The sequence below is a fragment of the Galendromus occidentalis genome, unplaced genomic scaffold, assembly GCF_000255335.2.
Source record: "Galendromus occidentalis unplaced genomic scaffold, Mocc_1.1 scf7180000077483, whole genome shotgun sequence".
Classification (NCBI taxonomy): Eukaryota; Metazoa; Arthropoda; class Arachnida; order Mesostigmata; family Phytoseiidae; genus Galendromus; species Galendromus occidentalis.
In genome coordinates, this window is record NW_003805471.1 from 506,315 (window position 1) to 527,795 (window position 21,481).

The 21,481-nt window shown below is 51.8% G+C and overlaps 4 protein-coding genes across 4 annotated transcripts in view; 2 read left to right on the forward strand and 2 right to left on the reverse strand.

Moving 5' to 3' along the window:
- Window positions 1-6,005: 6,005 nt before the first annotated feature.
- LOC100898138 (uncharacterized protein KIAA1143 homolog) lies at window positions 6,006-7,549 on the reverse strand. The gene is made up of 4 exons (XM_003745395.1): window positions 7,477-7,549; window positions 6,591-6,754; window positions 6,421-6,480; window positions 6,006-6,330 (listed from the first exon to the last, which is right to left on the reverse strand). The coding sequence occupies exons 2-4, from the start codon at window positions 6,690-6,692 to the stop codon at window positions 6,058-6,060; spliced, it is 435 nt and encodes a 144-aa protein (XP_003745443.1). The 5' UTR covers window positions 6,693-6,754; window positions 7,477-7,549; the 3' UTR covers window positions 6,006-6,057.
- A 563-nt stretch (window positions 7,550-8,112) lies between these two features.
- On the forward strand, window positions 8,113-12,151 carry LOC100905394 (delta-1-pyrroline-5-carboxylate dehydrogenase, mitochondrial). Its single transcript, XM_029112084.1, has 8 exons — window positions 8,113-8,171; window positions 9,584-9,744; window positions 9,907-10,044; window positions 10,168-10,282; window positions 10,384-10,626; window positions 10,726-10,942; window positions 11,026-11,279; window positions 11,398-12,151. The coding sequence occupies exons 3-8, from the start codon at window positions 9,979-9,981 to the stop codon at window positions 11,511-11,513; spliced, it is 1,011 nt and encodes a 336-aa protein (XP_028967917.1). The 5' UTR covers window positions 8,113-8,171; window positions 9,584-9,744; window positions 9,907-9,978; the 3' UTR covers window positions 11,514-12,151.
- On the forward strand, window positions 8,211-9,815 carry LOC114828340 (delta-1-pyrroline-5-carboxylate dehydrogenase, mitochondrial-like). The gene is made up of 4 exons (XM_029112073.1): window positions 8,211-8,233; window positions 9,015-9,436; window positions 9,584-9,744; window positions 9,795-9,815. Exons 1-4 carry the CDS (start codon window positions 8,211-8,213, stop codon window positions 9,813-9,815), a joined length of 627 nt encoding a protein of 208 aa, XP_028967906.1.
- A 4,202-nt stretch (window positions 12,152-16,353) lies between the features above and the next one.
- The window catches only part of LOC100905541 (spondin-1-like), a 47,500-nt gene continuing 42,372 nt past the window's right edge, over window positions 16,354-21,481 (reverse strand). The window contains exons 9-16 of the mRNA XM_018640345.1: window positions 21,212-21,422; window positions 19,859-20,051; window positions 19,596-19,763; window positions 19,416-19,449; window positions 19,072-19,278; window positions 18,692-18,858; window positions 18,267-18,399; window positions 16,354-16,695 (exon numbers count right to left, since the gene is read on the reverse strand). Of these exons, the coding sequence (XP_018495861.1) occupies window positions 16,682-16,695; window positions 18,267-18,399; window positions 18,692-18,858; window positions 19,072-19,278; window positions 19,416-19,449; window positions 19,596-19,763; window positions 19,859-20,051; window positions 21,212-21,422 (1,127 nt within the window). The 3' untranslated portion in view covers window positions 16,354-16,681. The remainder of the gene's footprint in view (window positions 16,696-18,266; window positions 18,400-18,691; window positions 18,859-19,071; window positions 19,279-19,415; window positions 19,450-19,595; window positions 19,764-19,858; window positions 20,052-21,211; window positions 21,423-21,481) is intronic.

Below are 21,481 nucleotides of genomic sequence, written 5' to 3' on the forward strand. Positions count from 1 at the left end.
CATCCATCCATCCATCCATCCATCCATCCATCCATCCATCCATCCATCCTGGCCTCTGAATCTTCATGGACGCATACGAGCATGAAAGCTGTCTAGTGTCGACCTTGACAACAACAAATACTGCAGCAGCAGCCACAACAACGATCCTATTGTAGCATTACTGATAGACTGATGGCTTGTGAACATTGGCAGGATTACAGTCCTCGTTGATGCTTCCATCTCGTAATAGAGCTCCCTGTTCCGGTAGAGATCATGTGCTCGGCACCGAATCAAACGCAACACCGGCCCTGGTGCATCAGACAAGCACGTAAACCTAGGTAGAAAGAGCGCCACCAACAAATGTGCCAACATAGTCATAGACTTCTACATTTAGGTATGAAATTAGGCTTTCCATAGTAAATATTGAGAAAACGAATGAATCCTGAGACGACGGTGATTAATGTAATATCATGAAGAACCCCGAAGAGGACGAATGTATACGCCATCACGACCCGTCAGCACCGTCGACTTAACACTAGCGTCGGCTTCCCGACACTTGGATGATGTAGTCGGTAGTGGAAAAAGCAATCGGAAACTCTGTAAATAAAGCCGCGCTCCCAACAATGGACCTTGAGATACCGAATTTTCAATGAGGGAGGAGTGGGATTGATTAGTTCGATTCGATCTGGTGTTTTCGATATGATTTCGAGGATCGCGTCGAGGAGGATATCATTTCATCAACACGACGCCACTTCCGCTTCCCTTGGTCAGGTGAATCGTAGGTATTCGAAGTGAGTTGCCGGCTTTCCCCGCTCCGAATTGACCTCGGGGTTCCTTCTCGCGAGAAGCCACTGCGAACAGAATCTATCCTGGAGCAGGATGTGTGACCCTTATAATCTCGCCTCTGAGCATTTTTCTCCCCTTGAAGCCTGAGCCAGGCGCCGACCTGAGCGCGGCTCCGACGGAGGTACCGAATGGATTCACGATTCCAGATTCAGCTGAACATGAGATGCAGTAGCCGACGAGCAAGCAGAACAAGAGGAGCGAATTGGATAGTGGGCCAACTCGTGTTTGTAGCGAATGGTTTCATACAGTGACTCATCTTGTTGCTCACTGGCTAGGTCGCTCGCTTGATGAGTCACTCACTTCACGCGGAATCCTGGACATTTATCAAAAACCAAGAGCCCGTCACTGGGACTACCGTCATCGCAGCGCTACGGAGAATTACCCATCGGCACAAAAGAATAATTACACAATGATGATGTATTAAGGATCGAGTCTGCGGGCGGTATCGATGTTGAATAACTTATCTCGAGATCAAGAACAGGTGCCCGGCGGTCAGAAGCGTGTCGAATCCTGAGGCAATATGAAGACTTGATCCTCTTCAAAATTTCATGTCCATGCCACAGGGACGAGTTCATGAGTTCTCCGAAGTTTCTTCTGCTGTCTCCTTCTTCTGGTCGAATTCCTAGCCGAAAGCCTGTGTTTCGGATTATCTTGTCCTTTTTGCCATCGAGGACCGCAATTTCGAAAAATGAGGCTCTTCGAAGATGGAGTTCAACTACTGGGAGATGGGATTCCCTACGATTATCCGGGTGGTGACCTGTGGCGCGGCTCGCCATGATTGAAATAAACCTCTGGGGATCTGTTCACTCACGAGTTCCCGGATGAGACCGCCTTGTTTTCAGTCGATCGAGAAAAAAAGCCTTCGAATATTCGAATCACAAAAGAATGATTCCCGACTCAAAACTCCCAACTCCCAATAGTTGAATCATAAATTATGATTGACGAGTTTGTTGTCCGCACGAGACGCTCTCGTGCCGCACATTATCACCGTGCTTCCGTGAAGCTTTGACGGAGTGAGGCGGAGACTACCGAATCTTCTCGTTCATTTACCGAGCATCATGCGATGGCTGCGGATGACTTCAGCCAGGCTACATTGGCTCGGGAAATCGAAGTTATCTCGACATGACATACAGCTTCCAGGATTGATGAATTGCCCAAATACGATTCCACAGGACCACCCTCAGAGTCCAGATTCGGAATCGAAGACGTCAGGCAGGACAGCCAAGGAACCTGGACTCGGAGCATTGTCGTCCAGGCACTCGTCGTAATGAACGCTCACCACTCATCGCGATCGAAGCTTCACTCCGGACGCGAACCCTTCCTGCGTTACCCACAACCATCGGAGTCGAGCTCGAGTTAAATCTGAGAGAGACCCACTATACTTAAAAGCGAATACGTGACGTCATTCGAACGCAATAAGCGCTGAGGCGGCTGCTCCATTCGACACCACGGATGAGCGTTTGTCGTAGGAGAACGGCTCAGATCGCCGTTGTTGACGCTTTGGATTGCCCAGCTCGCTGGCTGCTTGAGCGCCCGGTACGTAGACGGGTTCTCTCTGTAGGTACCTATCTCTCAATCCAGTCTCCATATCTCGCTCAATCGCGCGCTCGCTCGCTAACTCTTGGCTCAATCGAGCTCATTCTCTCGCCCTTCCCCTCTAAGCGGGTCGGTAGTAGATCCGGCTGCCGGTGTCGTTGCCGCTCGCTCCGTTACTCCTCCACAATCTGGCAGCATTCGGCGTATTCCAAGTATTCGAGTCATCCGAGAAACTCCAACCATGCCACTAACGACAAGAGCGACGAGTACCGGCTGGACTGCTCCCGTCGCCGCCGGGAGAAATGCGAGCCGTGCTCGAAAGAGCTGCTGAGTGCCGGAAGCAAAGCCAAGATGATTACGCAATACTCGCGGCCTATTCACGAGGCTTGGATTCGTGAGCTGGATTTCTCCGGAGCTTGCGAGAGCAGAGGTCCCTCTCCGCACGGATTAAGCATGGGGTCAGCACGTTGAGCGCAGACCGGAACTTGCTGAGCCCGTTCGCACTTGGCAGCCCTAGCCGGTAGAGTCAGTGGGGTAGATCAAATTCCGTACAAGACCTGGACGTTGCCCCTCAGATTTCTCCCCAGCTTCCCGGTTGGTCCCGAAGCGCTTCGCATTTCATGCTCTCCGGCGGAGTAATGCGATAGGCTGTCCGGGGATGAGGCAGTCGGGGGTATAGGCTGTCGGACCACGTGATCAGATATGCCATCCGTTCCTCAGTTCTTTTGATGAGCGATCCACGGGAAAATTATGAGAGATTACCGCATTATCGTCGCGACTTGCGACCTCGGACAGGTTGCACACGGCGAGATCTGCACGCGGGGCTATGAGCGATCATTTGATCGGGAAACGGTCGCCATATTCGCGCTCGGCGGGATTTCCGCCGTCGGGGGTCGTGCTGTCTCAAATTCTCCGTCCCCGAAGGATCCGCCCGGTGGCCTATCTCGGAATGGCAGAGCATTTCCACACATAAAACGACCTCCTCGGGGATCTCTTAGCGCTCCCCTCTTATTTCAACTTTTGAATCGGACCTTTTTGGTTCGAGAAGGTTCCCGGCAGAGCTGTTAGATTACCCAGCGATAATCACGTACGAAAGCTCTGACGAGTAGAATCCGTTCTGCTCTGGAGCGGACGTCTTGGAGTTTTGTTCTCTCCGGCTCGCTCTCAGCTTCCGCATCGACAGCAGCGCATCTCCCTCCCGATTGGGGAACGTGGGAGCTCAGACGTTTCTGGCCGGAGGCCATTTCCTTCGAAGCGCTCTCCTCTCCTCATTGATCTATGGATCCATGATACATGGATATTGTACGTTGAGGGCATGTGGATATAATCAGCCTGAGGAGAAAACGTATGAGATCCTGGCTCTTGAAAAAAAGTCTCGAGCGAAAGTTGGAGACTCGTAATTTTCTCGCTCATCGCGGACGGAAAAGATGACGACGATGGCAAAGGCTCGCAACGCGTTGATAGCGAACCAGTAACGGACACCACAATGGTCTGGCTCGATTCCCGACAGGAGGAGTACGAGTAGATTTGGAGCGGCTCCCGGACGCGTTTTCTCCCGAGCGATCGAGTGTTATTCTAGTCAACATCATCATTCAGAATAAACCATAGCGCCCTTAATTATTCAGCGGATTCTCTCCACAGAGTGAGCGGCTTCCCAAGAGAGCTACCGCAGCAAGCCGGCAGACGAAAAATCGGATGGTGAGATAATTCGTATTTCAAGCATGGGAGTCGCGTCTCATAGCTTCAGCACGATGATATTACACCTATCATCGAATGAGCAGCGCCAGAGGAATCGTCGAGCTGTCCTGTACTCGTGACTGCACATCGTGAACTTCGATGTTCAGGAGAGGGTGCCTTGCGGTGGAACGTCCTTCGATGGAGTGGCAAGGGATTTTACAGCCGTATTTGAATCAGAACAGCTGCTCTTCGAGATTTCCCTCACCGTTGCACGGATTTTCTCAACGTGAAGCGCTACCCGGAAGACGCTCCTCCGAATTCCAGGCTTCGGCGTCGATTCACCTCCATCGGGTTGCCCTCCGCCCGATGACCATACCGGAGAAAAATAGCGTCTTAAGCGAGAGGTTCGACCCCATTCGGGATAAAGCTCTGCTCCTCTGGCTGCGGAAGGAAGCTAGCGTCTGAAATATGTATGTCCACCGGAGGTGTCTGGGAGGGAAGAATGCGAGAGCTCCGGTGCGGCCTGGGCACTCCGAACTGAGCATCGCAGATCCAAGAATCTTGCGGAGCGCAAGATCGCCCTCAATAGAGCTCTGGGGTTCTTACATGTCGTGGGCCGTTAGCGTTCACAATGATGACAGGAGGCGATCGATACAGAGAGATGTCCGTCATCAATCGATCCGCGAGCTCACTCCGCGACTCGTTCGTCCGCCTCTTTGGAGGAGTTGGGGGAGACGCGAAACTTCCCGGGAGATCATTAGGAGTTATTTGAGCGATTGTGACGTTGTATTGTCTCTCACGCAGGTACCCGTGCAGACTGAACGGGCGCGGTGGACTCTGTCTGAGTAGATCATCGGACGATTAAGGCTGAAGATGACGACAGAAATAGTTTCTGTTCGAGGGGGCTCGGCTTCCATTCAGATGCGAATTTTCGGATTCTACTCACGTCAGACGGAGAGGAGAGGGGGGACTCCTCTTGGCGAGAATGGCGTGAGCGCCCGACTCCAATCGTCGAATCGGAATCTCGCGCGTGGATCGCTGACAGAGAAAGGGATCGCCTCGGCCAGCCGACCCCCCGAAGTCCATGCCCTGTCCTATGCATGTGTCTCACGGCTATCCGGGAGTCCTCTCCCGAGGACTCGTCAATGGAGAGAGTTTGATCCATATAATCGAAGCAGAAAGGGAAGTCGCTCGAAAATCGGCGAGATTCCGCATTCATCACTCTCAATCCCCTTTCGATATAAGGCATGGGTGCACGGCTCCAACGGTCTCGAGGGGCACTGCCCAGATACGGCACGCCACGGTGGCCTGCGAGCATCATTGGCAACCGCTCTCCATGTTGGATTCTAGATCGATGTCGAGCGTTGAGCTTTCATCGTCAGTCGTTCAGACTAGCGGGAAATTTTCATGCTTATGTCCATGAAATGCTCGGTACTCGGCATTCTCACCCCGTCTCTACGTAGTTGTCCCGAACACTAGGATAGTCGTGAGCCGCAAAAGAGGGAGGCTTCACGCCGCGCTTCATGAACCTCTGGTGCAGGGGCTTCAGCTTTCCTCGGGACCGCGGAGTCTCCGAGAGGTAAGCACCCAGTCACAGCAGACGTGATCTGAGTCCGAATCAATCGCGCCGGACTCTACGGAATCGATACCCCTGACTCAACGAAAGAAGCTTGTTCCGATCGGATTGAAGCTGAATCGGTCAAACTTAGCCGGTCAGATCCAGAACCTGAGCCGATCGAAGCGGAACTTACCGAAAAGAGTCTGTCCGATGCGATTCTTATGTACATATCCACAGCGGAGCGAAAACTCCACGAGTGCGAGTCCCCGTGGGTGGCCCACCTTCCGGCGGCCCACAGGAATTACGGCAAAGTAAGGATCAAACGTCGTTACCCGGCCATAAGTACACATTTGTATTTATACAGATTTAGTTTCGTTGTGCAAAACTCGAGCTGATCTAACTTATAATACAAAATCGATTGCCGACTCCGATGGAGCTGCGGCCGTCACTGAAGCACATCCTTAGCAGTCCTCCTCGCCCTCGTCGAAAGACAACAAACTCTTGTTCTTCACCGCCTTGACGTCACTCTTCTTCTTCGGATCCCCGTGAAGTTTCTTCCTAGTTTTGTTGCTGGTCGTGTCATCCGAGCTCCGAGCGCTGCTTCTCTTGGTGCCGAAATATATTTTCGACCCCGCTCCCGGGTCGGCTGGCCTCTCATCCTCATTCTGGGGATTTTTCCCCTGGATCCGCTCGGCTTCTTCTTGCGTCAGATCTCCCGATTTCAGAACGACGACCTGCATCAAGACGGAGTCAAGAACTTAGATTACCAAGCTGCCCGCGTTCAGCCGGGGATCATCATAGATGAAGTGTAGTCTGGTCATTACCTGCGGCAGCTCATCGTCCTGGTCTTCGTGCGCATCAGCATCGGCTTGAAGGAGTTGCTTCTGAAAAGAAAGAATCGGACGTCTAGTCTTCTCGCCGGCTCCTTTCTGCCGTGATCCCAGCAGTCGATGACAAACAAGCTCATATGATATCTGAAGATCTATCTACTCACTTTGGTCTCGATCGTATCCTTCGTGAAACCACACTGTTCTTTCATCTTCCGTAGAAACGGAGGATCCGAAGGCTTCACGCAGTGGACGTTTCTCTTGGCCATGGCCAGACGTCAATAGAATCGACCTATCCCCAGGTTCGACAGGAAGGCGGGAGAGGGGTGTTCTGCGTTGCAAACGATCGAGTGAGAAGGCGGGACATACACGGAGTTTGTCCGCGCGATATGAGTTTAGGTTTTGCAAAAAGAGCCTAGACTTTTTGTCCTAAGGGAGATTTCGAACGTAGCCTGGCATGGCAGCGCCGGCGCCGCTCGGGAGGAACATATGATGCGAACAATGATGTGGATGATTTCTACTGTAAGAGCCACAATGGAGGCGGGACGCATGTACATGGGCATTTTTCGCGCTGCCAGGCGAGGTCGTTCTCAGAGTTCGATTATGAATTGATCTCGTTCAGCGGCCGAAAAGCGAGAGCGCGGCCCCGCCCAGAGCGCTACCTCATCGATTTCACTGTAAACGGCTCCCATGATATGCACGGAGAATCATGCGATGGGACTGATGAGGATTCTCTGAGTGGCTAATTTTTTCATGATCGTGAGCTCCGAACGGGGCGTTTGACGTCTCCACCATGTATGGCGCATGTTGAGTAATTTTCATCGGATCGCTGTGAAAAGCTCCTGGTACAGTAGCTCCTGGTACCCTCCAGTGCCTTCAGATATCAACCATGAGCGGCGCATTGATATCCTCCGCGACTGTCTTCTCCTCACACGATCTCCGTTCTCTCCGAGTCAGTAGCGGAGAACGGTGAAACTTTCTAATTGCGGACCTCGAGGCACCGGTGTGGGGACGATTTCTCATCATGGGGATCAAGGCATGTATCATCCGCACCGAATAGACGTTACCCAGCAGCACATCATGAGCGAGTGTGCGACAAATACGGCTGAATTGTAATGAAATTGTCGTGGAAGCTTCGTTGAGGCACACGAGCAGGTTGAGTCGATATCCAGGAATCATACGCCGCGATGGACTAGGAGTTGATCTCTCAGGTACTGAATTGTCTGCTCTCTCTCGAAGCCTACCGAATGGCATCACATCTTGATGAGAGGAAAGAGAAATCCGAAGAGAAATTTCAGCACGGAGAGGTCTTTAGGAGTTGTTTACGATCAGCTGCTCTCCTGTAATCGTAGTAGAGAGAGTAGAAAGTCTGTGCAGTGCGACAGTGTGAGACACAATTATCTGTTCACCAATCGCTCTACACTCGCCGCGAGGAGATTTTCGAGAAGGTCCAAAGGTCTTGACGGTCTTCTTCTAGTGAGTCATCTTTTCTCGGCAACTAAAGAGAATCGTTGAGAGATGTCTCCGCGCCGATGTTGGTTCCTGGAAGACCATGACTCCATTCGAGCGTGATATAGTAGTATAGTCATGGTCAGATCATAGTAGCTGCTGCTGCCTGAAATTCCCTCACGGAAGCGGAATGAGTCTCTGACTCGAAATTATTTTCTTTCAAGGGACGGCAAAGACTCCGAGGAGCTGCGAGAGCCAATGCTGTCTCAACGCATCCTCAGATACTCCACTCAGCTCGGGTGAGGAATTCTTGAGTTCGATGTTAGCACGTACCCGACATGTATCTGTGTTGGAGTTTACTGTTAGCAGCGATCTCTAGGAAGTCCGGTATATCCGATGCGGTTTCGTAGAAGCTGCGCGGCTCCGCTCCTCTGGAGCGCGAAACCTCGAAAACCCGCTCACCCTGATCCCGAGCCCTCCTCGGCGGGAAGGCGATCCACATTATCCTGTGCTCTAGCTTCGACACTCCGTAGACCTCTCAGCTGTGTTTGCCCGACGGTCCTGAATTCCCGAGTGCTCATCGTCGAAGTACTAACATCGTCTATCCGAAGCCGAGGAGAGCGACGGAAGGTTCCCTGGGAAGCGGAAGCTCTTCCGTATCAGTCTCTGTCACGCTCAACCACCAGCATGTCGCCCGAGCGAAGATCGGGGGCTTCTCGGAGCGCTGATCGAATATCATTGGTTTTTTTTCGTGTCGGGCCATGATCCGAGTAGGCGGCGAAAGAGCATTTCTGACCGGAGACGTGGCTCTTCGGAACGGATTGGCTTCATGACGTATCGTCCGTGGGAGACTTCGACCTTAGAGGCCATGATATCTCTCACCGCTGAATTGTCTCACATGTGCTCTGTGCGCTTGTTGTAAACCTTCTTCTTATCATCACTCCTCACAGGCTTTACTACTTGGAAGTTTCGGGACTTTCCATCGAGTCTAGTTCTTTTTCGATAGCTCCGGGGAGATTACCGATGATCGGCGAGCTTCCGATGGTGCCTACGCTCATCGGTCCCTCAACTCTCTAAAATGGATGAGTCTCAGTCACACGACTGTTGTTGGAGGTATTGTTATATGGACTTCTTCTCATCAGGTCATGCGGTCTCGGTAAAAGAGCGCTGTCTGCATTGAATCTCGGACATCGGGTAGAGGAGTTTTCGGTGGAAAACGAACCCATTTACGGCTACTTGGCCGGGAGTGATGAGCGGAAGAAATTGGAGGCCGCCTTGAACAAATGGAGAGATCAGACGACTGATATTCCGATCATCATCGGCGGCGAGGAGTTCAGAACAGAAGACATTCGGACTCATACAGCTCCTTTCGATCACTCCAAGACTGTTGCGAGGTTTTACTGGGCAGACGAGAAGCTCATCCGGGATGCAATCGATAGTAGTCTTAAGATTCGCCGAGATTGGGAGAGTTTCCCGCTCGGCGAAAAAATCAAAATCTTCCTCAAGGCGGCCGATCTCATAGCGAACAAATATCGTTACGACCTCAACGCTGTCACCATGCTAGGTGGGTCCAACTCCGAATATGAGGAAACCCTATCGAGCGTATCAATTCCGATGAACACTGATCGGGTGAATCCATCAAACAGGGCTGGAAAACTTTCCTTGTCCCTCGCCTATTTCTGCTTCTCAAGAGGCTCGCGGAATATTTCAGGTCAAGGCAAAACGGTGTTCCAAGCCGAGATCGACGCTGCCGCCGAGCTCGCCGACTTCCTAAGATTCAATGCGTACTTCTGCAAGGAGCTGGTCAAATATCAGCCAATCAGTCCTGATGCTACGATCACGCTGAACCAGTACAGGCAGCGGGGAATCGAGGTGAAATGTCGCCGGTCGTCAAGTTTATTTCCCCCCCACCCCCCATCCAGATGGGGAGCTCCAAAGCCTGAGACGTCAGAATAGCGAGATTACAGTCGCCCCCTAGAGTCATTCAATGTTCGCTCCGAAAATTCGCCTCAAATGAACTTGCTTCTACTACAGGGATTCTTCACGGCTATCTCACCTTTCAACTTCTCTGCCATCGGCGGCAATTTGGCATCTGCTCCGACTTTGATGGGGAACGTAGTTGTATGGAAACCGTCGGATGCCGCTGTGTTATCCAACTACCTAATATATAAGGTACGTTCCGAGTACCCAGAACTCTACGCTGTGTGAGGCATGGTATCAACTTCCCACAATTGGAAGGGGGGCTCTTTTAGGAAGACCGAGATGCTCAAATAATTATCCTGTGGATCCCCGTAGATCTTCTTGGAGGCTGGATTTCCTGCTGGAGTGATCAACTTCGTCCCATCAGAAGGAAGAACTTTCGGGGACGTCACGAGTAGACATCCCGATTTGGCGGGAGTCAACTTCACGGGTACTCATGCGCATCGGAGGCGTCTCTCGGGGGAATATTCGATGTGCTGTACATAAGCCCGCAGAGCCTCAGGGTCTTGATCTCTTTCGGAAAATTTTCAGGCTCTGTTGGAACATTCAGAACGATATGGAAGCAGATCGCTTCGAACCTCGATGGCATGAGGAGTTTTCCTCGACTCCTCGGCGAATGCGGAGGGAAGAATTTCCACTTCGTACATCAGTCGGCGGACATCGATTCCGTGGTCGCACAGACTACCCGGTCCGCTTTTGAGTACAGCGGTCAGAAGTGCAGTGCATGCGAACGTCTGTACGTGCCAGATTCGATTTGGCCCAAGATCAAAGAAGGTGAGGCCCCATAGAGCTCTAACGGTGCGCTTTAATCGAAGCGCGTAACTGCGAGACTTCGCAAAGACGCGCCTTGACCCTAAGATTTTCCACGCTCAGGCCTGATAGAAGCCCAGAAGCGACTGAAAGTCGGATCTCCCTTGGACTTCTCCACTTTCACTTCGGCTGTAATCGATGGACAAGCCTACGCGAAAATCTCGAGCTATTTGGACTACGCAAAGTCAAAGCATTCATTGCTCGCTGGAGGCGGCGTCGACTCGACGCGCGGCTGGTACATCGATCCCACCATCGTTCAAGTCCACGATCCAGATGACCGGTGATTATTGTGGTGTGATATTTCTATGATGAGTCATTCAAGACCGAGTCAGGGAAGGATCGAGACGAGATTTCGCGTTACAGACTCATGAAGGAAGAAATTTTCGGCCCGGTTTTGAGCGTCTACGTGTACGATGCGAAAGACTGTCGACATGCCATGCAGAAAGCGCTCCACACAGCTCCTTTCGGGCTGACCGCCGCCATATTCGGGAAGGACCCTGGTTGGCTTGAGAAAGCCACTGAGTACCTTAAGCAAGCGGGTGGTAATTTTTACATTAACGACAAATCTACCGGCGCTGTGGTCGGGCAGCAGCCCTTCGGTGGTTCTCGGATCTCGGGTAAGCTTCGAGAAGAGACTCTGACAGTGGAATTTGTATTGAAATACAGCTCTCTTTCGAGTGAGCCCCAAACAGAAAACTTCTCAAAAATCTCTGTTTCTCTCCACCCATCTTGCAGGGACGAATGATAAGCCTGGGGGTCCGCACTATCTCCTCCGGTTCAGCTCACCGCAGACTGTCAAGCAAACACTGGTCCCGCTGACCGAAATCGATTATCCGTACATGAGACCTTAGGAATGACTGGTTCCAGAGACGAATCCATCTTGTTATTGTGTCACTAGATCCGCGTCTCGACACTACTGGCTCTGTTGTTCTCGGTGAGAATGGTCACCAACTATCAGGCTCGATCCGACTGAGATCGCTCGAGGTTTTCGTGGAGCCAAGTTATTCAATTATATCGAAGTTCGCAACTTTTTATGGAATGCCTGATGGTGACGAGACCACCAACTTTATGTGATTGTGCGATGGCTACGGAGAGAATGGGGCGAGGGATCTCTTAGTTCGAGATCACTCTCTCGAGGACGAAACCCCTTCCGCGCTGATCGGAGGGCCCGATGAGTAGAATGTTCCGATCAGACGAGTTTTCATTGATGGAATCTTGGTTCGCTCTCTAGAGCAGTGGTTCTAAAACTTTTTCTGCCACGGAACCCCTAGGGCCTAAGGGTTCCGTAGGGGTTCCGCAGGTAGACTCTGGGGTTCCGCGCAATCCGCCACGGAACCCCACGGGATCCGCGGAACCCAGCTAGAGAAACACTGCTCTAGAGTTTCTCCGACTTTTCCTGAGACGACGGGGCGTGCTGATTTGTCTATCGGACCTTTATATGAGCAGTCAAATGATGCTGCATCGAGCTGAATAAATACATGCCCCGAGAGCTGGAGTCTGTCATCGATCTGCTTAGTCCAAGTTTCGAAATTTCCGCCAAGGAACAACGGACTCGAACAAGCCTCAAAAGCAGTGACGGATTGACAAATTACAGACAGTATAACCCATCTGGGAAGGAGTTCTGTTTCTCTTCGGCGCTTGCCCCAGGATCTGCAAGACTTCTCCCCTGTCCCACAAAAAGCCTAAGGGACGGAAATAGGCGGAAATTGTCACTACGCTCCCGTTCGACCTTGCATGGACAGAAAGAACAGTCTGTCGTTCAAGGTATTTGATCGGGTTTCGGTTTCATCTCAGAGATTTTTCGAGGAATCAGAGCTCGAGGTCTGTTTTCGAGACGGCTCCGCGCTCCTGTGAAGAGTTGACGGCTTTCTTTCAGTCGAGAATAATCTCTTTGAGCTGCCGGGACAAACCGATGCCCCGACCCGAAATTCGCCGCTCCCCAAAATCTGCTGCCCTAGGCCCTAACATGCCTACCAGCTGATATCGCCGCTGCTCAAGAGGATGCATCCACCGTGTCGCGTCCAGGTTCTCGCGGCCCCTTGCCATGCGGATTTCTAAGTTCCGCCAGCTAACAGTCCATTCATCTTCCTCTGAGGTTTTACTTGATTCGGATGCTCGGAAACCGTCGCGTAAGTTTATCATCTGCCCCGTCTTGGAGCGATTGCTCCCGCGAACAGAAATAGACGAATGATTTCATATGACGCCTCCTCTGCTCATTCCCAACCCCGGGGTCAATGCTCCTCTATGCGATTCAACGTTTCAAGTCGGGGTAACTTCAAGCCCCCTGAGCTCGTTATATATTAATTCAAAAGATCCAAGCTTCCTATCAGCGGGTGAGGGGGGGGGGTTCCCGGGATCGCTCACCAAATCTATGCCCGTAGATGGCTCGAGGATATGGACAGAAAAAAAGGAGAGGTTCCAGCTTCCCAGGTCCCGGAAGCGCATCGTAGAGATGCGATACCGCCTCGATAAAGATCCCGGCGGGGAAGCCCGGGGATCGAGTCAGTCACAACTATCGACGTTGTCGCTGAGCCCCGTCCTTATTTGAGCGAGCAAACAGACTTGCATCATTCAACGCCCAGCAGGGAGGAAAGAGCGATCACCGCTCGATCGACTGATGTCGATGTGTTCGAAACGGACAATGTCCGAGAGAACCAAAAATCTTTCGAGGTAGGGCAAGTCTGCATTGGCCGTCTCATTAGGAATGGACTGCCGTTTTTGCGGATACGACAATCAAAACTTTTCGAATGTACATACTATGCTCCATAATTCACTTCTCTCACCAAAAAGCGCAGTCCATCGTAACGAGGTCAGGACCGGGGTTACCGAAGCTCCTTGAAGTCACGTTTACCTCCCTCAGCTCCTAATGACTCGAGTCTCGAGCTCGATTTGCACAGAATGTGAACTCTGTCCTCGATGGGGGACCGTATTGCTACGTCTGCGAGCCGCTGAAAATTGTTCGTGGTCCGCTTCCCCGACCACCGATCCACCGACCAACCGTCGGGATTCGGCTCAAGTCGTGGATGCCGTGAATAATCGTCGATGACCGGTGACATTCATACAGGAAACGCCCCTATTTTTCGGATCGAGGGGTCGATCCACCCAGCACAAAGGAAGCCGGGTCTCTCACTGTTGCAAGCGGTACTCTGCTGGAGGAATCGACCACGCTGATCGAGCCCTCGAAGGATTCGATAATACCGTGATCCCGATAAACTATTCTCCTTCCGCATGGCAGCCAAAAGCTCTCCGATTTTGTCCTTCCGGGAGTTTTTTATTTTCTCCCGGCACGAATCGTTGCGGATGCCGATTCCGCGTCACCATGTATCGTAAAGGAGAGTGGCACGTATTGTCAGATTGTCTGCGTCGATGTGCCTTCACAAGTAGCTCCCGTAGATCTGTCCGTCTGCGGCACCTCGCTCGCAGCACAGAGATATATCGCTGGTTTCGTCGCGAGGCGTCGGGATGCAGTGCGGCTCCGCGCCAACGAGCTGTGAAGAGCCATGCGGATTGGGTTTCTCCCGTCTCGGATGCGTTCTTCGGACAGCTACCTATTTCGTTCCGGACGGTGATCAGTGACCTCGGAGCATCCCGGGAAGTTCATGCAGTCTTGTCCGCGAGCTACAGTTTGGCTTCAATCGTGTCTCCACTCGATCCGCTGAACCGCCCGCCTCAAAGGATTCGGTGTCAGAAACCCTCGCGATAGAGTCTGTGGCGTAACGTGCCTCTGTGATGCGCGGCGCAGATTCGCCGAACTCTGAGCCCGAACCTCGACTTGATGTCCTTCCAGAATTTTTGAGCATTCCTCGAATCTAGTAGTGCTGCGCAAATTTTCGCCGTGATTATGATTTTACCGTAATCATACGCATGCATATGACTATGATCATAATCATACGCACTCGTAAGATTACGGCCATAATCATACGCATGTCTGTAATTATAATCATAATCACACGTATGATTATGATTGTAATCATACGAATGCGTGTGATTACGGTGATTTCTGTGATTATGACTATGATTATAATCATATTCACACGTGTGATTGTGATTACGGTCATAGTCGTACCCAAGCGTATGATTACGGTCATATTCATGCTCAAGCGTATGATTACGGTCATAATCATAATTATAATCGCGGCGAAAATTTGCCCGACACTGGAATCTAGCATGAATCATTCCACGGTCTGCTTACCGATAGAAGTAGAAATGAATCCCTCTCCTAAAAGCAGGAAATCTGTTGAAAAATTCGCCTCCAGAGCCCTGGTCCGAGATGGATCGCCCGCCGTTTTGCTATGCCTCTCGACACTGTCGATAAGGAGTTCCTCATCCCGCGGCTCACGCAATTAAGCGTAAACATCATGCTCTTCTTTGACGGACAACGTACAAACTTTATTGTTCTCAAATCGACCTCGATCTATCCGTCGGGGCGACGAGTAATTTCCCCGCGCTTCTCGAAGGGATCGTCGACGTTTACTTCTATTGGGGTCGCATGATGCTGCTTATCTGGAAGACTTGTCGGACCTCACATCAGAGCGTGCTTCGCGCCAGGATTCAGCACTTGAGCTCCTTCCCGGACGTCGAATAGAGAGATTCCCTTGATTGTGGCGACGACCTATGACTCATCGGAGATTGCCGGCATTGTTCCACACGGTCGCATTCGCTAGCTCGATCCGGAATCGGGGGCAAAACCTCAATGCTCATTCCCGGGATGTGAGACCTCGCCCGTGCGGTCAAAACTGGAAAACATCATCGGCTTTGGCCGGAGAGCTGCCCCATCAAACTATAGGCTCCGGAGGCAGCGAGCGTGGGGAGTATCGTCCTGTTCTGCTTGCTCTCTAGCGCTCATCGCTGACCATCAGTGGTCGACCTGTGGTCGGAGGTAGCGCTCAAAACATCCTTTCCAACGGAATGAGCTAATCCATGGGACAAATCCGTATTTTGAATATAATGCATATGCGAGAGAAGTATCACACTATACATACTTCAAGCTATTCGGGGATTCACAGAGGGGCGTACATAGCAGGAGATCAATCTATAATAACTCGACCACAATATCATGTAGGATATGTATGATTTCACTCATCAGTAGAGGAACAACGTCGGTCTCGGATTTCGCAGAACAATCATTGTTATGCCATCTCCCTCCGCTCGATCATATCAGTTCCATATATATAATATATTTTGTATATATATATATGTATAATCCTAATCATCCCTGCGATCAACAAGCTCATGTATCAAGCGGAGTGTATACCTATTTCACAAGCCCGATTTTCCAACGGACCACCGCAGCTACCGTATCGAGATGTTTATAGTGTTTCTTCACCATAAAATCCATAGATACCGGCTCCCCGATCGTTCTTCCTCCGCAATCGTCTCCTTTTTGGTAAGAGATTCTCGGCTAAGGCGAATGACAGCTGCCTGGTTCCTGCTCGGTTTCGCGTGTGAGGACTCCGAGGCTAAGGCAGGTGTCCGTCCCGGGCAGACTCCTCCATCTTCGAGACTTTCCTCACAAGGATCCTATCCTGGCTAGTTCCGATGCACTACGCAATATTCGTTCCATAATTTCAAATCACTGAAGTACACTCCCTTTGAGTGATCTTGCTCTCCTGAGACGGGTCGTTTTCTTCCAAGGTTGGTATCTTTCCGAACGCTTACGTTCGCAGCTCGTCACGCTCGCAGCGCGCGATCCACGATCGTAGCATGAGTCTGCGGTGGAATTTCTCGGCTAAACAATTCTCGGGGGCATTTTACAGACTCGGTTTGTGCGATAGAGGAGCAACCCTCCAGCTTCCCCTTTACCTACGGATCCTTCGTCCAAAAGAAGGCGGATGTGAGACTCAGATATGTGAGGGTTGTGGCACCGAGTTGAGCTTGAACGGAAGATTTACGTATTCCGGGTCTCCGGCTGCTCGGGGAAGCTAATGGTCGGAGTAGATCTTGCCACAGAGAGAGAATGAGTTCCCGAAGAGTGACACGTGAACGCCGGACTGGGGTCCCTTCTTCATTCCATATGAGTTCAGCTACGATGAACTGGAAGGGGACAGAAAGAACTCAGCAGCTGTTGCTTGGTACTACGATATGACGGAGTACAGCTCCTCAAGTTCCTGTACTCTCAAACGATTTCCATTCTCTCTCCAAAGGATAATCCACAACAGAAGTCGGAAATTGACGTCATCCCGAGGCAGTGCAGCGCGCCGTATCCAGGACGCGGCGCGCGGCGCCTATGGGTCTATGGGACTTGAGTCTAAGGGACTCGCAATGCTCGGCGCGGCGCACAGCTCTGACCCGAGGCTACCGATTGACTGGAAGGTCCAGTTTCGTCTTCCAAGCTGATCTCTGACGTGAATAATTTCTAGATAGATCCTCGGATAGATGCGCTCCGGTCAGAGCTCTCTAAACTTTGATGGAGTCTCGTCAACGAGAATATTTGTGGTTCCACGCTCTCGCAAAGCTGATGGAACCGTCGCAAGAGGCGAACCACCTATGTTTGACATGGCTCATTGGATTCTTCCATGGCCGGCACTGCCCGTCGAATAAGACTGTTTGAGGAAGTTCTTTCCCGATCAAGATCGAGAGCTCATCGCGTGGATGGGGACATACGCCGGAGGAAATTGACCAGAAATCCGCTGGGGAAGAAACCGAGAATAGAGTTTCCGAGGAGGACATGAGAGCTCGGTATCGAGGGGATTCCGCCCGTGGAGAGATTCGTCGGTTCGATGATCCTACAGCGTACTTCGTCTCCCTACTATGCAATAACTCGGAAATAATTCCACTGAGTAGCGAAGTGCATCAAAAATCGCAATTTCCTCGAACACTAGAACCGAGAGCTAAGACAAGCTGCTGCAGCTCGAAGACAAGCAAGCTGTTCATCCACTTCAGAGCCTCGATCAGCAGAATCCCCAAGCAAGACTCTGGAACTCTGCGAATCGCTTCCCCTCTGCGCGCTCCCGAACGTTAGCTATTTCATTCGAGAGACCAGTTCCTTCGGAAATTAATCCGAAATTGAGTTTGACTGTTTGCCTGAGTTATTAATTCGACTGGAGCAAAAAGGGAGGGGAATATGCAAGGAGCTCGAGGCTCGCAGCTGCTTTGTAAGATTCGCATTCAGATTCGTGACCATTCTATGCATTCGCGTCGGATGAGCAGAAGCGTTATGGGGAGTCGTTGTGCGAACGCTTCTGGTGATCTCCGGAACGAAATCATGGAAAGATATCATATCCGACTTGGGCATCCCTTACCCGACGGCAAGCTGCGTCGGAACAGTGTCCTTATCTTTGAACTATTCCCCGGTGCATTACGCTGAAAAACAGTAAACTCTCAGCCAAGCTTTCAAGAAGAACTCGTCTGGGAGAAGCTCGACCGATGACGACAGGGACAGATTCGCGCTGCTCCTCCGCTGGATATCAACCGGGTGAAGGCGAATTCATTACTACATGTGCGGAAACCCGCATAGCGATTCTCCTCAAGAAAATCGACTGATAGAACGGAGGAACGCGATTGCATTTCCCACCGCAACGACGGAAAGCGAGGGTTCTCCCTTCACAATCCAAAGGCAACGAAAGTAGACAAACAAATATACGAGCAAACAAACGGAATCTCACCTTTCTTCGGAGGGCACTGCGGATTCTCTCGACAGCGGCGTCGTTGAACCAGTTTTGTGGGGCATGGTTTCCCTCCGTTCATGGGATGCGTCTTAATTCTCCGTCTGCGCTCTCGTCGACCGTAACCGCACGTCTGCATTCGAGAATGATTTCTCAGAATCGAGAGAGTTTTCGATGTATAGTGTCTCCACCCGGGGAGATTCCCTTTCCAGTGAAAATCGAATGAACCCCGTCTGCATTGATTCATCGTGTTCTGAGCAGGGGCACTCGCGACTCGCGACTATTATTATCGGGGTCGCCCGGATATCCCTGCCCGTCGAGCTTAGCCATCGTCGAATACGGATCGCGACAGAGGTACGTGACGACATGTTATGCCCGAGTCCCACACGACCGACCGTACAAGGAAGGCAACTTCCGTAACCTACCTTAGTGCATTCTCCCCACTCAGACCAACGCAGAACCGCGCAGTCGACGACTTCTTCGACCACAGTCACAGTCATAGGTGGGTAGAAAGTAGCTTCTTCGGAAAGCACATCATCATCTGTTGTTGTCATCACCGGGAATGTCGTGGGGGACGCGATCGACGGAACTGCTGGAAGACACACAAATCAGTTTTCTTCGCTCACTTGAGTCGGAACCCTATTTGCATGTGCTGACTTGATTAGCAGAGTCAGCCAAGCAAGGACGGGTCGGATTGATGTCTTCGACAATCCTTCTCTCGCTGGCTAATGCAGGAAGAGCCACTCAAGTTTTACGAAGCTTGTTCCTCTCGGAGTTGGGAGATCGAGTGTTTTCAGAGGGCAACCCGGATCCCGCATTCCTCCTCCCCATGACTTACGTTCCAATGAGCGGCCACACGTTTTCTTGCACTCGGAGAACGTTCGGAACCGATTCTTGTTCCCCCGGCAGCCGCCGTGCATGAATTTCATGCATTTCCCTAATTGCACGTCGTAGTAGAAATAATGAAAGGTTCCCCGGCAGGGTCCAGGATCTTTCGGCAGGAAGCAGATCTCTGCGCGGAGAGAACAAGGGAAAACTGAAGGAACCCTTCACTTCACGACATCCCCGCGTCAGCGACGGAGAGCCAGATCGGTGGAAGAGCCGGATTTAAATGGGAACAAATAAGAGAGATGCCAATCCTAGACTCACCTTGCGCCCTACGCTCCTCGTCGGCACACTCCACCTGCGCGAAATTCTCGGGGTGTTAAGGAAGCATGTGTGGACGATTCACGGGACAATCATTATTATTATTATGATAAAAGAAAAATAGAAAATGAGCTCCGCTTGATCTACCCCAGGGGCTCCCTAATATATCTGAGCTCAAATCACCTTCTCCGAGCGGCATATCGTTTTCTGAAGTTGACCGACGCTGCACCGCGAGATGACAGCCAGCTTCGGGTTTAGGTAAGCTCTGGTCCGCACACGAAATCCTTCTCCACACGATGCCGTGCACGGAGAATAGTCGGTCCATTGGGTGACTGCGCAGTTCGGCTCGATCTTCAAGAACAGGAGCTCGGTCTGACTTCGGAACGTTGTTCGGTCCATGCTCTCCCAGCTTGAACATATTCTCATGCCGCAAGATCGCTACTCACATTCTCTGGCGCGCAATGAGCGACGGGGGCTTCGCATTGCTCCTTCTCCATCAGTTCGACCGAGCAGACTTTGCGGGCTATGTGGTGCTTGTATTTTCGACGCCGGGTTCTCACACCCTTGCCGCAGGTTACGCCGCATTCTGCCCACTCCGACCAAGGAGTCGTTTCGCAGGACACCCCATTAGGGATGACGCTGCGGTCAACTTTTGGTTCCCTGGAATTCAACCGACTTCTTTGTCTTCGAACCTTCAATTCTCCTGGATGCTCCATCGAGAGTACGGCCCGACGGGAGCAGAGGAATGCCGGCCGGGGCACGCGTGGCGGGAGCTTGGGGAGCCGGCTCCCACTCCGAGGCGGACACACTTTACCGGCGCGTCGCCGGAATGGAGAATCGAGTCCCTCAGCCGTGCTCATTCCCCTATTTGGAGCCGAGGACATTTTGCTTCTCTCGGACTCCGGCGACTCCACACTATAGGTCTTCTCTTCCCCGTCCGGAATGAATCCCCGGACCCACGGACGCATTGTTCCGTACTAAATCGTGGGAAAGCAACCAGCCGTCCGCGGAACGAGGAGGGGTTCTTTCTCGTTCCCGCTCGCGCCCATCGACTACGAGCTTTTCTTCTCCAAACGGCTCCAACGGCGGTACTTGTAGCAGCCAGGGCAGCATAGCTAGGAGCACTGACAGTCAGTCAAGACTGGTAGCCGCACGAGAAAGAAGCGGGGAGATTACGGACGAAGGCGTAGGGATCGGGAAGAACACGGGCACCGACTCTAAAAATCTTCTACAGCTCCGCGCTCCAGCCGGAGATCTGTCCATCTATCCGTCAGAGCCTAACTTTACATTTTCCGTCTACAGAACGACACAAACCCTCTATCTCACGCAGCTCATCCCGTATATCAGCGGCACTCGCAATGCCGCACTGTCGCCTACCTCCTCCCACCGCTACTCTCCGCACTCCATCGAATGCAGCGACTTCAGTTAGGCGCCTCGCGAACGTTCTGGAACCGGGAATCGAGCTTCGGAGCTCAACGGAGCTCTGTCCCGAGAATTCGCAAGTTTCTCGTCCACGAGCTGAACGCTGCCCGATTTAAGATCAGCGTATCGTCTAGGCCCAGAGAATATCCTCTGGTCTTCGTCCTTGCTTGCCTGCCACCGATCCATTCGCCGAGAGCCTCATTTGTCATGAGGAGACGGCGAGCACCGGATCTCATCCAGTTGTGATTCCAGGCTCCGCTCGCCCCATCTCACATGAATGAATATCTGCTGAATGACTCCCCGATCGTCACAAACAATCATTGGGAGCTGCTCCAAACTATAACCCGAATCCTAGCCGTTCCTTCTCGGTTACTCACATGCTCGCACATTCGTGCTCACAAGTGCTGCTGTCGAAGATTTGGGCGCGGCATCCCGCGATCAGAGCAACATCTCGGTGAATATAGGCTCGTGTCCGAATTTTCAGTCCTGTGCCGCATGACACGCTACAGGGCCCGAAGTTGCTCCATTCTCCGACTGCGCATTCATCGCCGCCGTTCGAATTGCCCGTCTCCACCACAGAGATTGATTCTGGAAGAAGAATAAATGAGTCACTCGTCGACGAGGAACTGCGCTGTCACTGCGAACAA